Below are 21,850 nucleotides of genomic sequence, written 5' to 3' on the forward strand. Positions count from 1 at the left end.
ATCTTGCCCAATTGTCTATTCATGTGTTAACTAGAAAATAATTTGTGGGACTAGACCGTGCAACAAAGTTTACATGTTGGCAGTGATAGAAACAGAATGATTTCAAAGCGGGATGCGACCGTAAACTTACCACCCGGCCAACATCTCACACAGACAGATAATCTTAATACTTCTAAAATACTTATACTATATATACATAAGAGTTAATTCAAGCTTGTATCCTTCTGTTCCCGGAACAGATATCCTTATATAGTGCACTATCTCTTAACGATACGGACTCAAATGAGCCGCTTACAATCAACATTTTTACCTAACGATATGGACCCTATGATATGAGCCGCTTAAAATCAACAAGCTCCCTGAGCTTTTGCGCGTGTCCCAGACATCGCAATCCACTGAAATCATAAATAGATGGTTCGACTTACTTGAATGGGATTTTTGGTCATTGCTCCCAGGTCCAAGGCGGACAAAAATTGATGTCTTTCACGGTAGACCTGAAGAGTTGACCCTCCCAATCCCGAAAACTGAGCCCCCAAATCTGTAAGGAATATCTTATTCTCTTCCCTAACGGTGTGTCCCTAACACATGATTTCAGTGGCCAGCTTGAATTAAGCCTTACCGGTACCGGGAGAATGAATTAGATGGAGACCAAAAACACGTGTCTTTCTCTGATCCATTCTGGTTTATTCACAGCTGGCAAACAGTTTTAATAGAGGGGGTTGAGCTTCCTTTACATCCAATCATATGTTAGCATTAGTATTTGACCAATAGTATGGTCACACATAAGCTCTGCATTAACATCATAGCTGACTCCTAGTAACAGCATTTGACCAATCAGGTATATACACATAGGCTAGCAAGTACTTGAGTCAGATGTCCTTTTATGGCTAGAAGGCTGTTCATACTTTCAACATGTATGGATTTCATGAAACAGTTTAAGGAAGTGTCTCACATTCCATAGGGGGGAGGGAGGTTTTGTAGTGCACTAACCAAATGTAATACACGTGGCTAAATGAGACAAAATGGAGTCACATATATCCCATCAGTGCACATGGCGAAAATTGTCTGCATTGCTGGGGTAAGCTGCCCTAGAATTCAGAACAGGCAGGACACAGCTGCAGGAGTGAGTGGGCACAGTGGGCCCCCCCAGGAGCAGGGGGCCCCGACACTTGCCCGGGTTTGCCGGGTGGTGGCGCCGGCCCTGGATGCTATGGACTGGCCCGCCCGTTCCCCAGACCTGAATCCAATTGAGCACATCTGAGACATTATGTCTCGCTCTATCCACCAACGTCACGTTGCACCACAGACTGTCCAGGAGTTGGCAGATGCTTTAGTCCAGGTCTGGGAGGAGATCCCTCAGGAGACCGTCTGCCACCTCATCAGGAGCATGCACAGGCGTTGTAGGGAGGTCATACAGGCACGTGGAGGCCACACACACTACTGAGCCTCATTTTGACTTGTTTTAAGGACATTACATCAAAGTTGGATCAGCCTGTAGTGTGTTTTTCCACTTTAATTTTGAGTGTGACTCCAAATCCAGACCTCCATGGGTTGAAAAATTTGATTTCCATTTTTTTATTTTTGTGTGATTTTGTTGTCAGCACATTCAACTATGTAAAGAACAAAGTATTTCAGAAGAATATTTAATTAATTCAGATCTAGGATGTGTTATTTTTGTGTTCCCTTTATTTTTTTGAGCAGTGTATTTTATATTTCAGCGGGGAGGAAGTAAATCTAGCCAAACATTGAAGGTTACCTCTAGAAGCATAATGACTAAATACAATCATGAGAGAACTTTGGCCTCGGGAGGCTCAGTCCCTAGACAGCCATCCATATTATAATCAGCTATTGGCTACCTCATGATGCGGTACGCCAGACCTGCAGGGTATTGCGATTGGGAGGTCACGGTTAATGGCAAGCGAGGGTTACTCACAGTTCTGTAGGGAAACCCTGGGCAGGCATACAGCAGTGAAGGAGAGGCTGGCACAGGAGTCCTCTGGGGCACACTCTGTATTTAGGGACCAGGCCTGGTGGTGGATGAGGTGCCCTGGATGTTGCAGGTGTTTTATGTGCCTGGGGCAAGGTCCCTTTGAGGTACGTGACGCCAGTGCCAATTGGACGGTGGCACACCGTGTAGTGACAGGTGGAATAATTGAGGAATCAGTAGATAAACCAAACGTCTTTTTACTTGAAGAACACGGTTCAAACTTTGTACATACAGTTCAGTTGATAAATGATTGTAATGCAGTTCCTCAGACAATACTTCACAAACAGGTAGACTCCAGATGGCGGCAGGAAATAAACAGGCAAGATACTTGGAGGAACACAATGATGATTGCTTTACAGTGCAACCCTGCTCTATCCCCTTCAGCTATTCTAGCTGGCTGGATGCCAAGGCCCGGATGCCTAAATGCTGGCTTTTATCCTTGGTATATCGGTTCTTTCTCCAATATCGGCACTTGCTGTATTCTATATAACCTCTGTCCATCATGGTACTTATCTGACCTGGTATTGTCCTGACTTGACTGGAGGGTAACTGCTGGTTTTCTCCCAGGAGGTGCTATTCTGCTACTGGGGCGTCTTCAGAGCTAACTAAGGCTCTCTTGATCCACAGGTAGGCTAGGATCCCTCTGCTAGCCCCCTGGTAACAACTAACAGCCTGGGCTGTCTAGCTGCATGTCAGGAGAAGGCCCACAGCTTATCACTAGCTGGTGCCTTACCACTTGTCTCTGCAGACTCCTGACTCTGAACCCCCAACTCCTGTCTGGGCCTGAATACTTATACCAGGGCTACTCTAGCTCCCTCTAGTGTCTAGGATGACTAACGACAGAGACTAGGCCTGATACTTCATAATACAGGGAAAAACATTACATAAAAAAACATTACTTTACAATTTACATAAAATGCACAATAAGAGATAACATCCCTGTCCCTAGTGAGGAGAAGTAACGCACACCCCAATTGACCCTTGTGTAGTGCCCACACTTATCCTGTGGGGTCACTACAATGATCTGAAAGAGCTCCACTTCTGCTGCCCTTGGACCCTGCTAGATGTCCTCAGGAACAGAGCAACTACCAATATGCCCACTCCAAAGAGCAACCCCCCCTTCTCTTCCTCAACAGGATCTGGGCATCGCAAGCTGTCTGCAAAGCAGCATGGGACATGTAGTCCTGTGCACGTTGATCTCTTTTGAGCCATATGACTCATTTGTTTTCCTGCACAAGCTCTTATGCTCCTTACATTGCTACAGCCCTTAGCTCCACTACACAATATAGGCTGTGTTCACTATATTTGGTGGGGTGGGGGAATATTTTTTTTTTATAGCACAGAATGCAGCACTTGTTTTGGGTAAACCAATGGAACCCATCATATGTCAATGAAGAACGACTGACACCAGTGCTGTCAGAAATTCAAGCTGTGGTGGATCTGTCTCATAACCAAGGCTGGGTTCACATCATCATGTTCTTGTCTTGCGTTTAACCTATACAAAAACTAAATATACATTAAACGGATGCCATCTGGCACCATAGGCTTCCATTGTTAAAAAAAAAAAAAAAGTATATGTTAAAGAGGTTGTCTCATCATGGACAATGGGGGCATATCGCTCGTATATGCCCCCATTGTCTTATAGATTAGGGTCCCAGCGGAAAGAACGGAGCCCCGAAAGTGGAGGGCGCACTGTGTATGCACAGCAGCCCTCCATTAATTTTCTATGGGGCCGGCGAAAATAGCCGAGCACTGGCTCGGCTATTTCCGTTGGCCTCATAGAAATGAATGGAAGCGGGGGCCTCGCATGCGTGGTACGCTCCCATTCGCTTCTATGGGGAGCCAGCTTGGTGGTGGCTGGACCAGAGTCTTCCAGCCAGCACCTTGTCGGGCTCAGTTCTCGATATAGGTGCTGGTCCCAGCAGGACCCACACCTATAAGACAATGGGGCATATCCTAGCGATGTGCCCCCATTGTCCATGATGAGACAACCTCTTTAACACATTTTTTTTACTAGAATCTGCAGGATGGAAAAACATACTGTATTACACTTTTTGGCCTCCTGCACACGAACACAGACCGTGGGGCAGCCGCAGCAGATCGCGGACCCATTCACTTTAATGGGTCTCTGATCCGCCTGTTACGCAAAAAGATAAGACATGTTCTATCTTTTTGCGGTACGGAAGTACGGGACGAAACCCCACGGAAGCACTCCGTAGTGTTTCCGTGGGTTTCCGTTCCGCATCTCCGGACCCATTGATCCATAAGTTTTATCCTTAAAGGGGTTCTGCAGTTTGTTCACTCCAGAGGATATTTCATCAGTTAAAACAGAGCTTAGCCGTGCCCAGGCCAGTTGATACTAGTCGTGACGTCACTAGGCCAGAGGTAAACAGTGAGAAGGCTGCTGTGCTGCTGGAGCGCCACTGCCTTCTCAAACAGCTGATCGGCGGGGGTCCCGGGTGTCGGACCCCCGCCGATCAGATGCTGATGATAATCAGTTAAAACAAACTGTAGAACCACTTTAACCTGGAAGATCTCAGTTGTCATAAGATGTCCTGAATTAAACTGCACATTCTCCGTCAGTGACGAGGAGAATTGTGAGGAGTGTGACGCATGACCACTGGGCCTGTGAGGAGTCATTTGTTAGTCTACTGTACCTGGCAGCCATTCTCTGGTGGAGTTTGCTCGTTTGCACTATGCATACAAATGTGAATCTGTAGAGTAATCTACCTCAGGATCTGGTCACAGCAGGAACAGGAGTTGTTTTTTTTAATGAATTCTTAAAATGAAACATTAAAATGGACCTACTGAAACTTGCTGCTCATAAAAAAAAACCCACAAATGTAGAAAAGAAATGTGAATAAAGCCATTTAAGGCACTATTTTTTCAATGGACGAAAATAAGGATCTGTAATACGGAAGAGTGATGGTGACAGAAAATTCCACGACTGAAGATTGGTTCCATTCACCTTAACAAGGCTTGCAGAAATCCATGTGCTTGCTGCCCCATTCAAATGAAGAACTGATTTTAAGTCGTGGAATGTTCTGCCTAAAAGGAGCCTTTCAGCCCAGAATGTTCCTTTAAGTCCCTGCAATAGCATTACAGTGTTAGAGACCACAACCATTTTCCCATACAAGATTCAGATGTGCAGACAGACTGAAGTGGAAGAGCACAGCGTTAAGGAAAGAGCCACTCCATTTCTGCTTCTCCAGCAGAGCTTAGACTACTTCTACCAATGAAAATGCAAACTGACGCCATGATATTTGACAATAATTATATTTATTTAGGATTCATTTTTCAACATTGTAATACCACTTAACTTTAAGAGTGCCTACTAGAAGCAACATTATGAAGAGAAATGTGACGGCAAAGCCAATTCCTGGAAGAATTGAGGTCAGGTGCTGGAGACTGGCCATTCCTAAGAAGACAACATTTGTAAGAACCATGGCAGGGTTTTAAACAAAGGTCAACCTGAGCCAAAATTTTGTTACCCAATCCTTTCTTCTGCTGTAAAAAAACCAGGGGTCCAGTGGTGCCCACCAAGTACAGAGAAATATCAGGCTGATCTCGCCGACCTTGGAGAGAGAGAGCAAGCATATTATGAGGAAAGCCAACTAGCCAGAAGGGAAGGAGTCATGGGTGAAGTTGGGGGTCGGGCATAGACTTATGCATATGACTGAAAGTTACAAAAGATGGAAATGAATAGAGGCAATGGTCAGATTACCACTTATCTCCAGCAGTCCCATAGATAAAGAATACTCAACCTGCCATTCAATTCATATGGGGGAACAAAACCACAATTCTTGTGATCCCCTGTATATAGGGTATAATATATATAGGGTATATATAGGGTATAATTAGCCTTCACAGTAATAGCTGGATGCTCCTAGTAGCGTTTGACATTTGTGGATGTTACCCACATGGCATAACAGGAAACAGGGTGCATGGGATGAATGATAGGGCACGATGGTTAATAGTGTTGAGTGAATCGAAGTAACCAAAGTGGACTTTGATCCGAATTTCAGGAAAATTTCGATTTTCACGAACCCAAAATTTCCTAAAATGGTGGCTAAAAGTAAAAAAAAATTAAAATTATACTCGCCTCATCCACTTGATCACCAAGAGGCCGTCCGCCCCAGCTTTGGTGGGTCTTCTTCAATCAAAGGACCTACGACGAGCGTGAAGATGTCACCACATGATCACACTGTGATGACACTGCGCGGCCAGCGTGATCACGTGGGGACATCGTTGTGCTCGCTGCAGGTCCTTTGACAGGTTTTCTTTAATCAAGTAGTGGGCGAATGGCCTCTCCGCGAGCAAGTGAACGAGGAGAGTATAATTAACTGCTGAGCACCTGAATGTGGGTCTCCGATGCCACGATCAGCGTTGAAAGCGGCATCTGGGGGGTTAAATGATAGGGGCGGCTTGATCGCTGTTCCCAGTCATTGCGCTCACTCCATACAATGACTAAGTAATTCGTAACACATTTCTTGATAAAGTTCAGAAAAGCAGCTGAATCAAATTTTTCAGAACTTCGCTCATCTCTAATAGTTACCCATGCTTAGAAAAGTCTGCTTTCTTCCAGAACACCACACCTGTCTATATGTCGTGTCTGGTACTGCAATTCCCCTCTATTAGGCTACGTCTACACGACGACATTTGTCGCGCGACAGATAGGGCACAACTAAACCAACATTTTGTTGCACTAATGTCACGCGACAATTTTTGTAATGGCAGTCTATGGTGTTGCACTGCAACATGCTGCGACCGACGCAACAGTCGCAGAAAAATCCATCTCGAATGGATTTTCTGCGACTGTAGCGTCGCAGTATGTTGCATGTTGCAGTGCGACACTATAGACTGCCATTATAAAAATTGTCGCGCGACATTAATGCAACATAATGTCGCGCAACAAATGTCGCCGTGTAGACGTAGCCTTAATGTGAACGAGGCTGAGCTTTAATACCACACACAACCTGTGGACAGATATGGCACTGTTTCCAGAACAAAAGCAGCCATGTTTTTCTTGTTCTTGACAACTCCCTTTAATGCCTTAACTTACTGCGTGTGAGATTAACACAATCCGTTGTACAGCTTTCAGAGGAAGATGGCACACACACCGAGATGCTGCAGAAGAAATAAACCTGAAAGGGAAGGATAAAATAAAACTGGAGTCTCATGATTTAGAGCTTTCATTAAATTGGTTCTAATATTACAGGGCAATTTATTAAACAATTCTACAATTTTGAAACCAGCACCTGGATCTGAATACTTTTGTCATTGCATGTAATTACAATTTTTGTATAGCCACTGAGTTATTCGATAAAAAAGATCTGCATTGAGCCACCTGCTTTGTTTTTTCTTATTTCTTTGACCTGCTCACTGAGATTATCGCACATGCTCAGTTTCATCCTTCAACTGCCTCCTGAGCTGTGATAGGGACAGCATGGACACGCCCCGAGCTGCTGTAGAAAAGACTCCACTTGATCTAAATCTAGCAGAGCAATGGATGAGACCACCTCTGTATCCATGTGAGGTACAGGGCTGGTTGTACACCTTGTAAAAAAAATAAATCTAAAAAAATTCAAAAAAAAATTCTCCAATTAGTTTTATTTATCTTTTTTTTGTTTTTGTTCTACAGCCTGCTGTGCTTCCCATGCACAGCAGACTGCTTTCAGTGAGTTTACAGAGAATCCCTCATCTGACAGATTTTCTGTAACTCCTCCTGTGTGCACAAGGGAGCGGGCACAGTCTCCCCCCCCCCCCCAGGTTGGCAGAGCAGTGCAGAGCAGTTGGCAGAGCATTGCTTCAAACTGCAGACATAACCCCTTCCATGCCATCGACCTTAGGGATTGCTGCATGGAAGGGATAACCATCGGGCCACTGCTCTGTTGTGGCAGAGGCCTGATGCTTGAAGGATATCTTGAGGGAGCTCCCTCCCCCATCGGGCCGCTGCGCTGCTGTGGCAGCGGTCCCGATGGTTACCATGGAAACAGCCTGTTCAGGCTTACTGTGAATGACAATGCACTGCAGTACACTATACAGTGTACTTCAGTGTATTGTAGAGGCATCAGACCCACTGGATCTTCAAGAACCAAGTGGGTCCGAGTCAAAAACTTGAAAAAAAGTAAAAAAAAATAAATCTAACTTCTTCCTATATCCGCACATATAATTGGTAAAAATGTAAATAAAAAACACTAAACAGGTTTGGTATCACCGCGTCCATTTGGACCCGATTTACAAAAGGATCACTCGTACTTTTGCCGCACGGTGAACACCAAAAAGAAAAACTATGATGGAATTGCAATTTTGCCCACCGCACGTCTCACAAAATGGTATAAAAAGTGATCAAAAAAAAGTCATATGTACCCCAAAATAGAGAAGAACAAGAAGAAGAACAAGAAGAACAACAAGAACAACAACAAGAACAACAAGAAGAACAACAAGAAGAACAACAAGAAGAACAACAAGAAGAACAACAAGAAGAACAACAAGAAGAACAACAAGAAGAACAACAAGAAGAACAACAAGAAGAACAAGAACAAAAACAGCAAGATATGGCTCAGAAAATGGAGACACTAAACCATGATTTTTTTTTTGTTTCAGAAATGCTCTTATTGTGTAAAACCAAAATATATATAAAAAATTAAAATATATATATCGTCGCGTCCGAAAAAAAACGGAGGGAAAATCCCAGTGCCATTGTGGAGGCTATTGGAAAAACAAATTACCAGTAAAATTAATTAACCCTTTTCCCCAGCGCCTCCACAACAGCACTCACAGGAGGATTAACAGGAGTAATCAGCTATAGGGAGGGACCACAGCAAAAAATCCTACGACCAGAAGACAAGTCTTGGTTTTTGGGAATATCCAATTTGTAATGATTGAATAAAGTCATAGGGCTTGCCCACGTGGCTTCCCCGCAAATCTGGTCTAATGAGACCTAAGAAGACTCCACCCACGAGGATGACACAGCCCTAGTAGAGTAAGCTCTTATTCCGGTAGGAGGATGAAGATTCTTCTGGACATAGGCAAAGGCAATCATATCTCTGATCCATTTTGCTATAGGTGATTTGCTGGCTGCCTGTCCCTTGGTAGGAACCCGATATTGGAGGAAGAGATGATCTGACCGTCTGGAGTTACCGGTGGTGTTCAGGCAAGATAAAACACTCCTAACATCCAGGTTGTGGAATTTTCTATCTTTATCCGTAGTCTGAGATAGGCAGAGGGAAGGTAACAACACTTCCTGTTCACAATGAAACCTGGAAACAACCTTTGGAAGGAAGGGCAATGCCTGAGGATTATGCGGTCCTCCAGAATCATAAGATAGGTTTGTAAGAGAAAGCATGGATTTCTCCAATTCTCCTAGCGGTCGTTATAGCTACAAGAAAAACAGTTTTGTAGGTGAGAGGACCAAGTTTAAATCCCAGGGTGGAATGATGGAACGGAAGGTGGGCAAACTTCTCGTAGCCCCCTTCAAAAAACGCTTGATAAGTGGGGAGTCTGCTAGTTTTACATCCAGAAAAGCACTTAAAGCTGAAACCTGCACTTTGAGCATTGCAGGTCGGAGACCTTTATCCAAACCTGCCTGTAAAAAAACTAAAAATTTGTAGAATGTCTGGAGAAGTCATTATTTGAAAAGGACAGGAAAACATTCCAGGTTCTTAAATACATTCTAGATTTATAGGCTTACGACTCATCGTGGAAATTACTGCATCAGACAAACCTTTTCATCTTCAAGCGAGGCGTTGAGTTGGTTTATTTTGGGATGAAATACCGGACCCTGGTGGAGAAGGTCCGAGGTTGATTGAAAAGTCCAGAATATCCCTGCAGACAGCCTGAGCAGAAGGGGGAACCAAGACCTACTTGGCCAAAATGGAGCAATAAATATTACCTGAGACCCTTCTTCCTCCACCTTCATTAGAGCTCTTGGAATCAAACTGAAGGGAGGAAAAGCATAAAGAAGAGTCTTCAGCCTTGGTTGGGATAGTGCATCTACGCATAACTGCTGGTCCCATCGGGAGAGGGAGCAAAATTTTTTGGTCTGCCTGTTGTCCTTTGTGGCAAGTAGATCTAGATCCGGAACTCCACTTTTCGCAGAGCTGCTGAAATATTTGATAATTCAGGGACCACTCTCCTTCCTTCAAAGTCCGACGGCTGAGAAAGTTGGCTATTACATTGTTCACTCCCTTCACATGAACTGCTGTCAAGGATATAAGATTATTTTCCGCCCAAAGAAAAAAATGTCTCGAGACACTGCCCCTAGGGAACGCCTTCTGGTCCCTCCCCGTCTGTCCAGGTAAGCTGCTGTGGTATTGTCAGACAACACTTTTATGTTTTGGAGATGTGTGTATGAAGGGAGACGATGACTTTGTAGATGGCTGAGTTCTCTCAGATTGGAGGAAGCATCTATTTTTACCCCATCTGCCCTGAACTACTTTTCCTTCTGAGTGACCACCCCATCCTGAACTGCTGGCGTCTGTGGTTACGATCATCTGTTTTTCCTGGCGCCAACAGACCCCTGTTTGCAAGTTCTTTTCTTTTCTCCACCACAAAGATTCTTTTACAGAATTGGGAATGAGAACATGTTTTTCTAGAGCGGAATTGGTTCTGTCCCAGGACAACAGGAGGAAAGCTTGAAGGATCCTTGTGTGACTGAGCCCGTATGACAGATGGGATTGTTGCCATCAGACCTAGGATAGTCATGATATTCCTTATGGAGGAAGCCCTTTGGCTGCAGAACTGAGAGATTTTCCATACTAGACTGTTCCGTTTTTCTAGAGGTAAAAAAAGACATTATCAGATGAAAGTCTAGGAGTACCCCCAGGAAGAGCTTCCTCTGATCTTGAGACAGGTCTGATTTTTTGAAATTTATAATACACCCCAAGGTGGTAAAGCATTCTTGCACTTGGGAAAGGTAGGATTGTAGAACTTCCTCTAAGGGTGAAGCAATCAGGAAGTCATCTAAATATGGCACAATTAGAATCCCCTTTAGGTGAAGGTATTTTGTGACCTCTGGCATGATTTTTGAAAAGAATCTTGGAGCCGAGGACAGTTCGAATAGGAGGGCTCAGAACTGAAAATGGCGTAACTGATCCCCTACGAAGACAGCGATTCTCAGATACTTTCGATGACTCTGGCATATCGGGACATGATGGTATGCGTCTTGAAGGTCCATAGTCACCATGAAACAGTCCTGAGGGAGTCTCCATTTAGAATTTTTTGTAGATGGATCTATTCAGCAGTTTTAGATTTATTATAAAACAGAAGGATCCGTTTTATTTTTGTACGAGAAATATCAGTGAATAGAAACCTTTGCCGTATTGATGTTCTGGGACTGGATGGAGTACCTTTTTGTCTATAAGAGATGAGATTTCTAATTCTAGACATGTTTGTTTTACTTTTTGAGGCAGCTTTTTGTTTATGATGAACCGATCTGGAGGAGGGGATAAGAACTTTAGTTTTAAGCCCTCAAAGTAGTTACTGCCCAGGATTGAAAAGGAATCCTCTCCCTCTACCCCTGGATGGCTGCCACTTCAGAGATCCCTCTTTCTTCCTCTGGTCCAGTTTAGTTTTTTTTCTGGTTTCGAAAGGATTGTCTTTGATGAAAATAACGACTCAAGAGAAAATCCTTTTTTCTTATCCGAGGCTTTGTCCAGAATGTCATCTAAGGTCGAGCCAAATCTCCTTCACAGGGGATCGAGCACAGGCGATTTTTTGGAACTTGCGCCACCGAACCATGTACGAAGCCAAATAGCTCTTCGGGTCGCATTTGATATTGCAGCAGACCTGGCGGAGAATCTAACGAACTCTGCAGATGCATCTGCTAAGAAATGTGACTTTTTTTAAACGTAGGCAAGGAGGCTAAGATCTCCTCTTTGGGGGTACCTGCTGCTAAGTGTTCTTCTAAGGTCCCTTTCACACGGGCGAGTTTTCTGCGCGGGTGCAATGCGTGAAGTGAACGCATTGAACCCGCACTGAATTCAGACCCATTCATTTCTATGGGGCTGTGCACATGAGCAGTGATTTTCACGCATCACTTGTGCGTTGCGTGAAAATCGCAGCAAGCTCTATTTTGTGCGTTTTTCACGCAACGCAGGCCCCATAGAAGTGAATGGGGCTGCGTGAAAATCGCAAGCATCCGCAAGCTAGTACGGATGTGGTGCGATTTTCACGCACGGTTGCTAGGAGACGATCGGGATGGAGACCCGATCATTATTATTTCCCCTTATAACATCGTTATAATTGAAAATAATAGCATTCTGAATAGGGCTGGAGGGGTTAAAAAAAATATAATTTAACTCACCTTAATCCACTTGTTCGCGCAGCCGGCATCTCTTCTGTCTTCATCTGTGAGGAATAGGACCTTTGATGACGTCACTGCGATCACATGGTCCGTCACATGATCCATCACCATGGTAAAAGATCATGTGATGGACCATGTGATGAGCGAAGTGACGTCATCAAAAGGTCCTATTCCTCGAAGAAGACAGAAGAGATGCCAGCTGCGCGAACAAGTGGATTAAGGAGAGTTAAATTTTTTTTTACATTTTTTTAACCCCTCCAGCCCTATTGTACTATGCATTCTGTATTCAGAATGCTATTTTCCCTTATAACCATGTTATAAGGGGAAATAATAAAATCTACACAAACTTGAACTCAAACCTGAACTTCTGTGAAGAAGTTTGGGTCTGGGTACCACAGTCAGTTTTTTATCACGCGCGTGCAAAACGCATTGCTCTCGCGCGATAAAAACTGAACAGAACGCAATCGCAGTCAAAACGGACTGCAATTGGGTACCTACTCGTGCGGGTTTGCCGCAATGCACCGGGACACATCCCGACACACTCGTGTGAAAGAGGCCTAACTGGTAACATTCTGCCCGTGCAGGTAGACGCAATACTGGGACGCAACATAGCCGTATTTGTTTAACATTTTTTGTCCATACAATCTCGCAAGAGACCCATATCTTCGAACGGGAGAGGTTTTCTTAGAAATGCAGGCTACTGGGGCATCAATTTTTGGCGTTTTGTCCCACAGATTAGACTCAGTCCGCAAAGGGATATTCTTTTTAAAGGAATTAGTCACAGCTGTTCTTTGCTCAGGATCTCTTCACTCCTTGGATATCAGGGACTTGATATTGTTATGGATGGGGAAGATCCTTTTTCTTCTTTTCCACAACCCCTGGAACATTTGATCCTGGACAGAGTGTGTTTCTTTGACCTCTTCTATGTCCATAGTGGCCCTTCTGGTCTTTAGAAGGCCTTCTGTCTCCTCAGGGAGAAACAATGGTTTATTGGAACAGTCATCTGAGAAAGCAGAGTCTAGGTCAGATACTAGTTCCCCTTCATTCAGATCAAACGCCATATCAGAAGCAAAGGATCTATGAGATGTGGATGGGCGTGGGGATTGTGGCGTAATTCTAGAGTCCACCGCCGCATTAACCTCTTCCTTAATCATAGCTCAAGGAAGGATGGTGACTCCTCTGTAACCACTTTCAGTGCATTTTGGGCATATGTTTTTTTTTTTTTTTAAGTAAAGGTCTCCTTGCAGATAGCACATTTTTTGCACCTTGAATTTCCACCGGCTGACTTAGGTGTCATGGTCTCTCTGCCCTAAAAAGATTAAATAAAACTTATAGGGCCAGGAAAAAATAAAGACCATCACCTACACCAGGGGTGGATATTTGGTTAAAACACCACTGCCACTATGTGAAAAGAAAATGGGATCTGCTTCTCCATAGCAGCCCTAGTAAGAAACACACAGTAGTGTTCAAAAAGGAACAGCAAAATAAGCCCCATTGTGGAGGCGGCTTACCGGGCTGAGGTAGCGAGATCTCCAGGCTTCTTTGCAGAGTAAGCATCCACCGGAGCAAGAATGATTGCAAGCGTTGCGAGAAAGACATATAGAACTCTTCTTACTCAGTTTTAAATGTCCCTGCATGCCGTGCCATCCGAGGTCCTGCCCCCGGAAGTAGACCTGTCGCTTGAGCGCAAGATTCTCTTGCCCAAAAGAGAATCTCGCCTGATGACGTCACTACGTCGGATCCCGTGCGCTTTCCTCTTACCTGGGAGTATCGCGAGCCCGGGGAAGCCAGCATGCAGGGCTTACTCCTAGGAACGGGTAAGGGAGGCAATGCGTTCCCTGCTCCAGCCCTCCCAACTTGTGGGGAAAAGGATTCAAGGCTGGGTAGTAAAGATATCATTCCTGGCACTCCAGGAGAGGCTTCCGTGCATACCCGAGGACAGGAAACGACTGAATAGGTAAGAGAAGGAGGCCTTTTTAAATCATGTGCTTCTGCATTGTTTCCTGTCCTTGGGGCGGGGACACCATCCTGTGAGTGCCGTTGTGGAGGCACCGGGGAAAAGAGACTGAATGAGCTGAAAACATTGCGACCACAGGAGTGAATAAAGTGTTTGGGATTACTGAATAAAATTGTATACACATACACCAGTTTTGATAAATCTCCCCCACTGTGTACTTCTATGTGTACATAGCATTGTGTGTCGTCACACTGTACTAATCTGTGTGGGAAAAGTGACCGCTCACTGTGCGGACTGCACACAATACTGTTTTCAGAAGAGTGCATGTAGTGAGAACGTCAGTCTATAAAAGGTCTACAAATAATGGACTTTCTACAGAATGGAAAGTGAGAAAATGATCTGATTACAGGTTGTAGCATACTGTAAGACTCACCATGTTGTGGATTGGAATGAAATCTTACTACCAAGTTACTTTGTAGTTCCAGCAGCCTATATGTAAGTGGCTGCTAGCTGTGCCGTGTAACAGGACATGAGGGCGGGGCAGCAGAGCTGGTGCATGTGAAATCAACAGGAACGCCCACAGAGCCTCACAGGAGAAGACAGCAGTCAGCAAGACTCATAGAAGAGCATTTCTGAGAGCATGTGAAGCATAGCTAAAACCAGTAAACAAACAAGTGCAATTTTATTATGTGCTGCATTATGGTAAGATATGGGTTTATTGATTTTTAGTGCACAAAGATGTCCATAGCCTTTAATTATCAGTGGTGGTGGTGATTGTTGCAGAGTAGTGACATTACACTCTAAAGGCTGCCTCACCCATTCAATAGCTGTCTGAAGAACGATCGTTTGGCCAACAGCCATCTCTCCTCACTCCGCTATACATATTTGGCTCGGCTGAAAGCGTACGTGTATTTAATAGGGAGAATGGAGAAAGCCGCTGCCAGACACTTCTGGCAGCAGCCTATCTCCCCAGAGAACACAAAGATCAGGTGAAAAATTCACATCACCCAATCCTTCTCTTCTTCGCCAACATCTTCGGGGGAATAGTTGGGAGCTCCCCATACACAAACTGTCGGCTGAACCTGCCATTCTTGGAGGGGGTTTGGCCGACAATAGACTAATGTGTATGGGGGCCTAATGTGTATGAGGTTAGTGTACTAGATAAACTATATATGTGTATTCAGGGATCTATATAATTGCCAGATATAAAAAGGTTAGAGCAGTGAAGACTGGAGAGGACAGTTGAGTAAAGTGCCGCAGTGCTGTACCAATATGCGCTGAGGGGAGATCTCTACGAGAAGGAGCAACAAATTTTCAATAGTTATCAAATACTAGGCGTGCTGGACAGGGACCAACTTTAGCACCAGGTTATTAAGTTTTGTATCAAGGGTATCTTTGCACATTACACATTAACCCCTTCCTGTTTAGTGCCATGCAATTAGTAAGTTAACATCCAGATCCATAATAGTAAGGACCTGTACCATCACTTGCTAGCTGGGAATCAGAAGTTCAAGTCCCCTAGAAAAATGTAAAAAAAAAACAAAAAACAAAAAAAAAAAAAACACGCCTATACATGAATGGTATCGCCGCTTCCATACAACCCATACGTTGTGGTCACATTTTTTTAGTCCAGTGATCAAACATTTTTAAAAATAGCATAATGTAAGTTTTTGGTTCCTTCAACTTCACAAAAAGCAAGCCCTCATATGGCTATATTGACAGAAAAATAAAAAGCTATGTCTTCTGAAATGCCGAGAAGGAACAATATAAAAAAGGGGTTGTATTTGCTGTGCCATTCAACTCTATAGGGATGCCAGAGAGAGTACAAGCACTCAGCTATCTCCAGGAGGCCCATAGATTTGCATGAAGTGGGGGACAGGAATTTGTTAAACTTAAAGGGGTTGTGCAGGGGTTTATATGGATGACCTATCGTCAGGATAGGTCATCAATATCTGATCAGTGAGGGTCCAACACCTGGCACCCTCACCGATCTGCTGTTTAAAGAGGAGGTGGCACTCCATATGAGCGCTGCTTCCTGTTCATTACGCTGCCTGTCGTCTTAGAAGATAGAACATTTGGCGGTGCAGTGTAATGGTAAGTACTCTCCGTTCACTTGAATGGAGCAAGGACTTTTAATTACAATATGCCACCGCTCTACAGGAGACTAGACGCAGCGTAATGAACAGGAAGCAGCTCGCAAAACAGCTGATTGATGGGGATGCCAGGTGTCAGACCCCAGCCGATCAGGTCATCAATACACATGAACCCCTTTAAGAAAGCTTTACTCAACTGCACTGATCCAGACTCTGTTCCAGGTCCTGCTGCTCTGCACTTCCTGTCCCAGCTTGATTCACACAGGAAACGTTAGGAAAGGCTTGCCCAGACTATCATTACTGGTGACTCCAGTGATTTATAGTGTTTATAGTGTGTTAAGACAAAATAAAACCAGCTTTGGAACAGCAGCACCTGGTGGGAGTAAAACTCTAAATTGAAAATTTCAATTAAAAAAATTAATAAATCCAAGACTCCCTCCAGAATACCACTTTAAGTGTAAACTTTAAAGCTGGCCATACACAAGCAATGGCTGTCAGTAGGAACTTTATCATGGCTTGAGTGTGCATCTTTATCTTCAATAGGTAAAGATGAAGACCCTTCTGACAATATGCCCAATCCTTCAAGGTTTCCGCTAACTTCTCTATTGTGCATTGACCACCTATAGTCATTTGGGATTTCCAATTTGTCACGTTTTATCAGCAGTTGTACCTCTGTGTTATTTGAAAAGCCAACAAAAGTAAAGGCAGACACAACAAATCTTTGATAACTTGAGGGGACAGAGCCTGGCAGAATTTGTGTCAGTGTGTCGTCTTCTGAAAATGGACATCTGCAAGACAAAAATATCTGTCAAACTTATCCGGTCTCCAAGTGGAAATCGAGCAGAATTAAAATGAAAACCCGGATAAAGTTACAGTCAAAGATGATCAAAATGCATGCTAACCAACATTACAAAGATCACAGAAAGTATACCTAAAAACTAGGCAAAATAGTTATAGCATAAACTTCTATACATGGCTGACACTGCAGACCAAGAATGCTTGCAATCCTATGCTTTGCCAACCCATTCTGATTTATTGGGTTGTGTTCACAATTAGGCCATTATAAAAGAGAAATATTTCTATGTAAGAAAACTGAACACACTACATACTGTAGCATATTTTGCCTCCAGTCCCTGGTGAACTGTGGCAGGTTTTGAGCCTGGCGGCTTCGTGTCCTTACCGTGCAACCTACTGGTAATTTACTTAGAGGTTTTTAGTGTTGTCAGAGTACTGTGAGGCAACGGCCATACAGCTCTGGCAAGTCACTAAACAGAATCGCCTCTACTTTCTGTTGCAAACAGGCAGGCAATCAGAGTCTGATATTGCTCCCCATGCTGCCCTTTTCCTCACAAAGACCACTCCCAATGCCACCCTTCTAAACTGACCGCTCCCCCATTGTTCCTCTATTGTCCATACTCCTTCTCATGCCCTTGAACGTGTGCATGTACCCTAAAGACACTGCTTCCCATGTTTTTTTTTACTGCTCCCTATGTTGACCCCACTCTTACATGGTTCCTGTGGTTGTGGTGACCTCATCCACCATGTCCTACTCCTCTCCCTTTTCACCACCTTCCTTCGTGCGGGTTCAGGAATTTTGCCATGTGACTACAATGTCCCCAAATATCCTGCACCCATTTTAATTGAGTTTTTGCCATGATTTTACTGCAGTTCACATAGAACAATCTTATAAATAACACTGCTCTATGCAACCCACAGAAAACCTGTGGACGTTGCAATGCAATTTTGCGCAAATCACAGCAAAACCACTTAACTGCAACTGCCCACCAGGGAATGGCCCACTAGAATAGCATACTAGTCCAGCCTTGAAACTGGACATACACGCATTCAGCTGACAGCTATTTCTTCCGACTGCTATACATGAATGTCTTTAGGGTACATGCACACGTTAAGGATTTATGTGCGGAGAATCTGCACTGATAAACGCAGGTGCTCGCAGGAAAATCTGTGCGGTCAATCTGCATTAACTGGTAAATGGAGAAAATCCGGTCCAAAAAATTAAAATAAATTGACATGCTCCGGATTTTTAAATATGCACCACAGGTCAAAATCCGCCGGAAAAAATCCACATCGTGTGCATTGAGAATTTCAAATTCTCATATAAGACAATGTACATGACCTACGGTACAGATTTTCTACACGCAATCCTGATAGTGTGCATGGGAATGCTGTTACATTGTATCGTACGACCTTTTGCTGTCATAAGGGCACAAAATATGGCCGAATTGCACTAGTGTGAAACCAGCATAAAGTGGTGGATCCCAACATAAACCACTATGCTCAGTCTTCCTTTTTTTCACATTTAGGACCACAAATATATCTTTTAGTTGGCAGATTGGAAGAAATGGGAAAAGTACTGCAGTTATTTCGGTAACCCAAGTTTAGAGAATACCTTCAGTTGTGTAAAGTGAAGCTCCTAGGCACAAAAGAAAAACATGCCCCTACCCTTTTCATCGATGATAATAATGGTATCATATGATGGCAGAAGGGACATTGGCCTCCTAGGTACAAGGTCCCAGATATGACACTACACGGCTATACTGTAGCTATGTCCCTGAACACCTTCTTGAAAGGATCCACCAGTTCACTTATATAACATTTTCATTCCATAAATAACCACCATGGAAAATTCTGATAACTATTTGGTGACTCACCCATTAGAGATTACAGGCCAACGCAAAGTAGATGCTGGATCCATGTTTGGGGCTCCCCAGCATTGGTGGAGACGGAGGTGTAGCCTGGGATCAGAAGGTTGCAGAAGTCTAACCTCTAAGAACACAAGTTCCCGAAGTGGAATCTGTAATGGAAAGTCCTCTAATGCGTAGAATGAAGAAAACGATGAACCTGCATCAGAGCATTAAATACAAGGGATTCTGCTTACAGGGGTTGACCAGGATTAGAAAAAAGAAAAAGAAAAAGAAAAAAAGGCTTTTTCCAGAAACAGCACCACCGCCGCCAGTCCATGGGTTGTGTGCGATAAGGTCCATGGAAGTAAATGGACATACAACCCATAGACCGATGCAGCAGTGTTTTTGTGGGAAAAAATGTTTCTAATCTCTACAACCCCATTAAAGGCATCTCTGCAAATGTCGTAATTTAAAGAGGCTTTGCAAAAATGCTATACTCCCTTTACAGAAATCGTCGCAGTAAGTTAAACTTATTTAAAAAAAATATATATAATTCACGATGAGTCCTGAAAGTTTAAGAAAAACATAGGGACAATAACATTGACAACCTGTTCTTCTGCAGAGACCACCTCAAAGACAACCCCACACTTTATGTTCTGTTAGTCATATGGACCACAACATGGGGTTCTCAACGCTGAAGGACTCAACGCTTCCATATATAAATTTATACTGTATTGCCATGGCAGAGGAACTGTACTTTATCCACAGCAGATTCCAGGAACTGGACCCTATGGCAATTGGCTGATCATGGGATGGCTCCTTTTAAAGAATATGTTCATTTCATTAGACCATTTTTTTTAATGCAGCTCAGAATTCAGTGGATCAAATAAGTAAATATTGACAAGGTCATGTCCAAGGTCTGGGTCACCTTTAGATATGCGCAGCTCCACACTCAGAACTCCAGTACTTGTCACTGTAGGAATTTGCTGGGCCAATACAACCAGAGAGATATTGGACAGGGTGTTATTGTACAGGCACTGAGACAAAACCCTAGAAGAGGTCACAAAAATACATGATTGTTATGCCCACATAAGAGAAATGATCAATGTCAAACAAGCATTTGTTTCTTGTTGGGATAATTTGTCTGACCATTGATCCATTCAAATAAACCTTTGGAGGGTAAATGAGACAAGGGACCAAACTGACAGTTGCCTATATGTCTACTTTAACCTAGATCTGGCTGAATTTCCACATATCCTTTTCAGTTCCAGTCACAAGTATCAGTTTGTTTACATAAAGGTAAGGGCCACCTTTGCAAGCATTGCCCCAATGTACCTAACTCATAACAATAAATCTATATTTCCTATCTATAGCTCCTTTGCGGACATGTTACCAAGGCAACAGACTACCTGTGCAGTCTGACCCTGAAGCCTTACTTCCATCCCAGGGCGTAGCTAAAGGTTCATGGGCCCTGGTACAAGAGTTCAGCTTGGGCCCCTCTTCACTCAGTGCTTTGTGCTCATAGCCTTTGTGCTGCCTGAGGCAAAAAATTAAACGACAACCCTCCCCCCATGCCAAAGTCTTGACCTAACCCCTTCCCTCTAGCCAGAGGAGTAACTTTACCAGCATGCACGTTCTACAATACTGGTGGATTCTTATGTGGCACAAGGGTCTTTGGGGACTCCTTAGGCTCCTGGGCCCGGTAGCGACTGCTACCTCTGAACCCCCTACAGCTACGTCCCTGCTTCCATCTATCACCCTGTTACTATTAACTTACCTTTGAAAGGTTAGTAAGAGGTAGGGAATGAATGGCAAAGTGACTGTGAAATCAGACTAAACAGAGTCCTGTGGAGCTTCAGCAGTTATAGGCCACAGTCTGCATCCCCTGTAGTCTTGCGGTTATTAAAGGCCTTATCAGGTTATAATAGAAGCCCATACACATACTTACAAAACACTTACATGAGGCTGCTGTCTCGAGTGATAGACCCTAAAGGGGACACAAGAACATCTGCCTTTGCTGTTAGAGACAGTTGATACACCATACGTCCTTGGAGAAACTGAGAAAGACACAAACTGATTTAATAGTCTCAATATAAGAGGACTTATAAAGGGCATAAATATCTTCTCACGTGGCGGGTACTGCATGACGGTAGGTAACCTTTAAATTCCAGGAAGTCTCCCATGATTGTAGAGGAGGGACAAGAGCCAGGGCCCAGAATAACTGAAGATAACTGCAGTGGAGGGCTGGTTATATAACGAGACAGGATCAGTTGGAAAAGTCCATCAGGGAAGCAGTGAACGGTTACTGAAGGAAAGAAAGTGGAGGCAAAAAAATAAAATGAAAAATCACAGTTCTTCTATATGTAATATGTAGGGTTGAGCGAACCCGAACGTTAAGATTTTTGGACCCCGGACCCGAACCCAAACTTTTCAGTAAAAGTTTGAGTTCGGTGTTCGGCGAGTTAATGACGCTTTTTGAAAGGCTGCAGAGCAGCCAATCAGCAAGCCTTTAACTCGTATGCCCCTAAAAGCCATCACAGCCATGCCTACTAATTGAATGGCTGTGATTGGTCAGTGCAGCATGTGATCCAGTCTATATAAGCTGGAGTCACGTAGCGCTGCACATCACTCTGCTCTGATTAGCGTAGGGATAGGGTGCTGCTGCTGTGAGGGAGAGAACAGGACAGAATCTTTAATCTGAAGTGCTTGTTAACTCAGCTATCTACCTAGATTTTGTTTTTTGGTTGCAGTGCACAATCTTTTTACCCTGCCCTGATCCTAGTGACCAAGAAAAAGAACTTTTATCCGTCAGTTAGGTGGGCGGTGACAGCCATTTTATGCAAGTTCTGTGCACCAGCACAG

General features: G+C 43.8%; 1 protein-coding gene across 2 annotated transcripts; it reads right to left on the bottom strand.

The window, feature by feature from the left end:
• Positions 1-4,296: 4,296 nt before the first annotated feature.
• Positions 4,297-21,036, bottom strand: LOC121004130 (zona pellucida sperm-binding protein 1-like). Of its 2 annotated transcripts, XM_040436267.1 has the most exons (7): positions 20,948-21,036; positions 19,917-20,038; positions 19,016-19,205; positions 17,014-17,131; positions 7,050-7,131; positions 5,479-5,562; positions 4,297-5,405 (listed from the first exon to the last, which is right to left on the bottom strand). In XM_040436267.1, the coding sequence occupies exons 1-7, from the start codon at positions 21,028-21,030 to the stop codon at positions 5,278-5,280; spliced, it is 807 nt and encodes a 268-aa protein (XP_040292201.1). In that variant the 5' UTR covers positions 21,031-21,036; the 3' UTR covers positions 4,297-5,277. The 2 variants fall into 2 exon arrangements, with proteins under 2 accessions (XP_040292201.1, XP_040292200.1); XM_040436266.1 differs by having other exon boundaries at positions 4,297-5,562.
• Between the last annotated feature and the right edge of the window lie 814 nt (positions 21,037-21,850).

The sequence above is a fragment of the Bufo bufo genome, chromosome 6, assembly GCF_905171765.1.
Source record: "Bufo bufo chromosome 6, aBufBuf1.1, whole genome shotgun sequence".
Taxonomy (NCBI): Eukaryota; Metazoa; Chordata; class Amphibia; order Anura; family Bufonidae; genus Bufo; species Bufo bufo.

Bases quoted from the DNA above. Each gene is read 5' to 3' on its own strand.
- LOC121004130 (XM_040436266.1), bottom strand. From the start codon at position 21,030: ATGGTGTATCAACTGTCTCTAACAGCAAAGGCAGATGTTCTTGTGTCC. The intron at 19,206-19,916 runs GTGACCCAGACC...GCTCTGATGCAG, and splicing joins GGAGCTGCGCATATCTAAAG to GTTCATCGTTTTCTTCATTC. The intron at 7,132-17,013 runs GTACAACTGCTG...CTTCCCTTTCAG, and splicing joins GCTTTTCAAATAACACAGAG to GTTTATTTCTTCTGCAGCAT.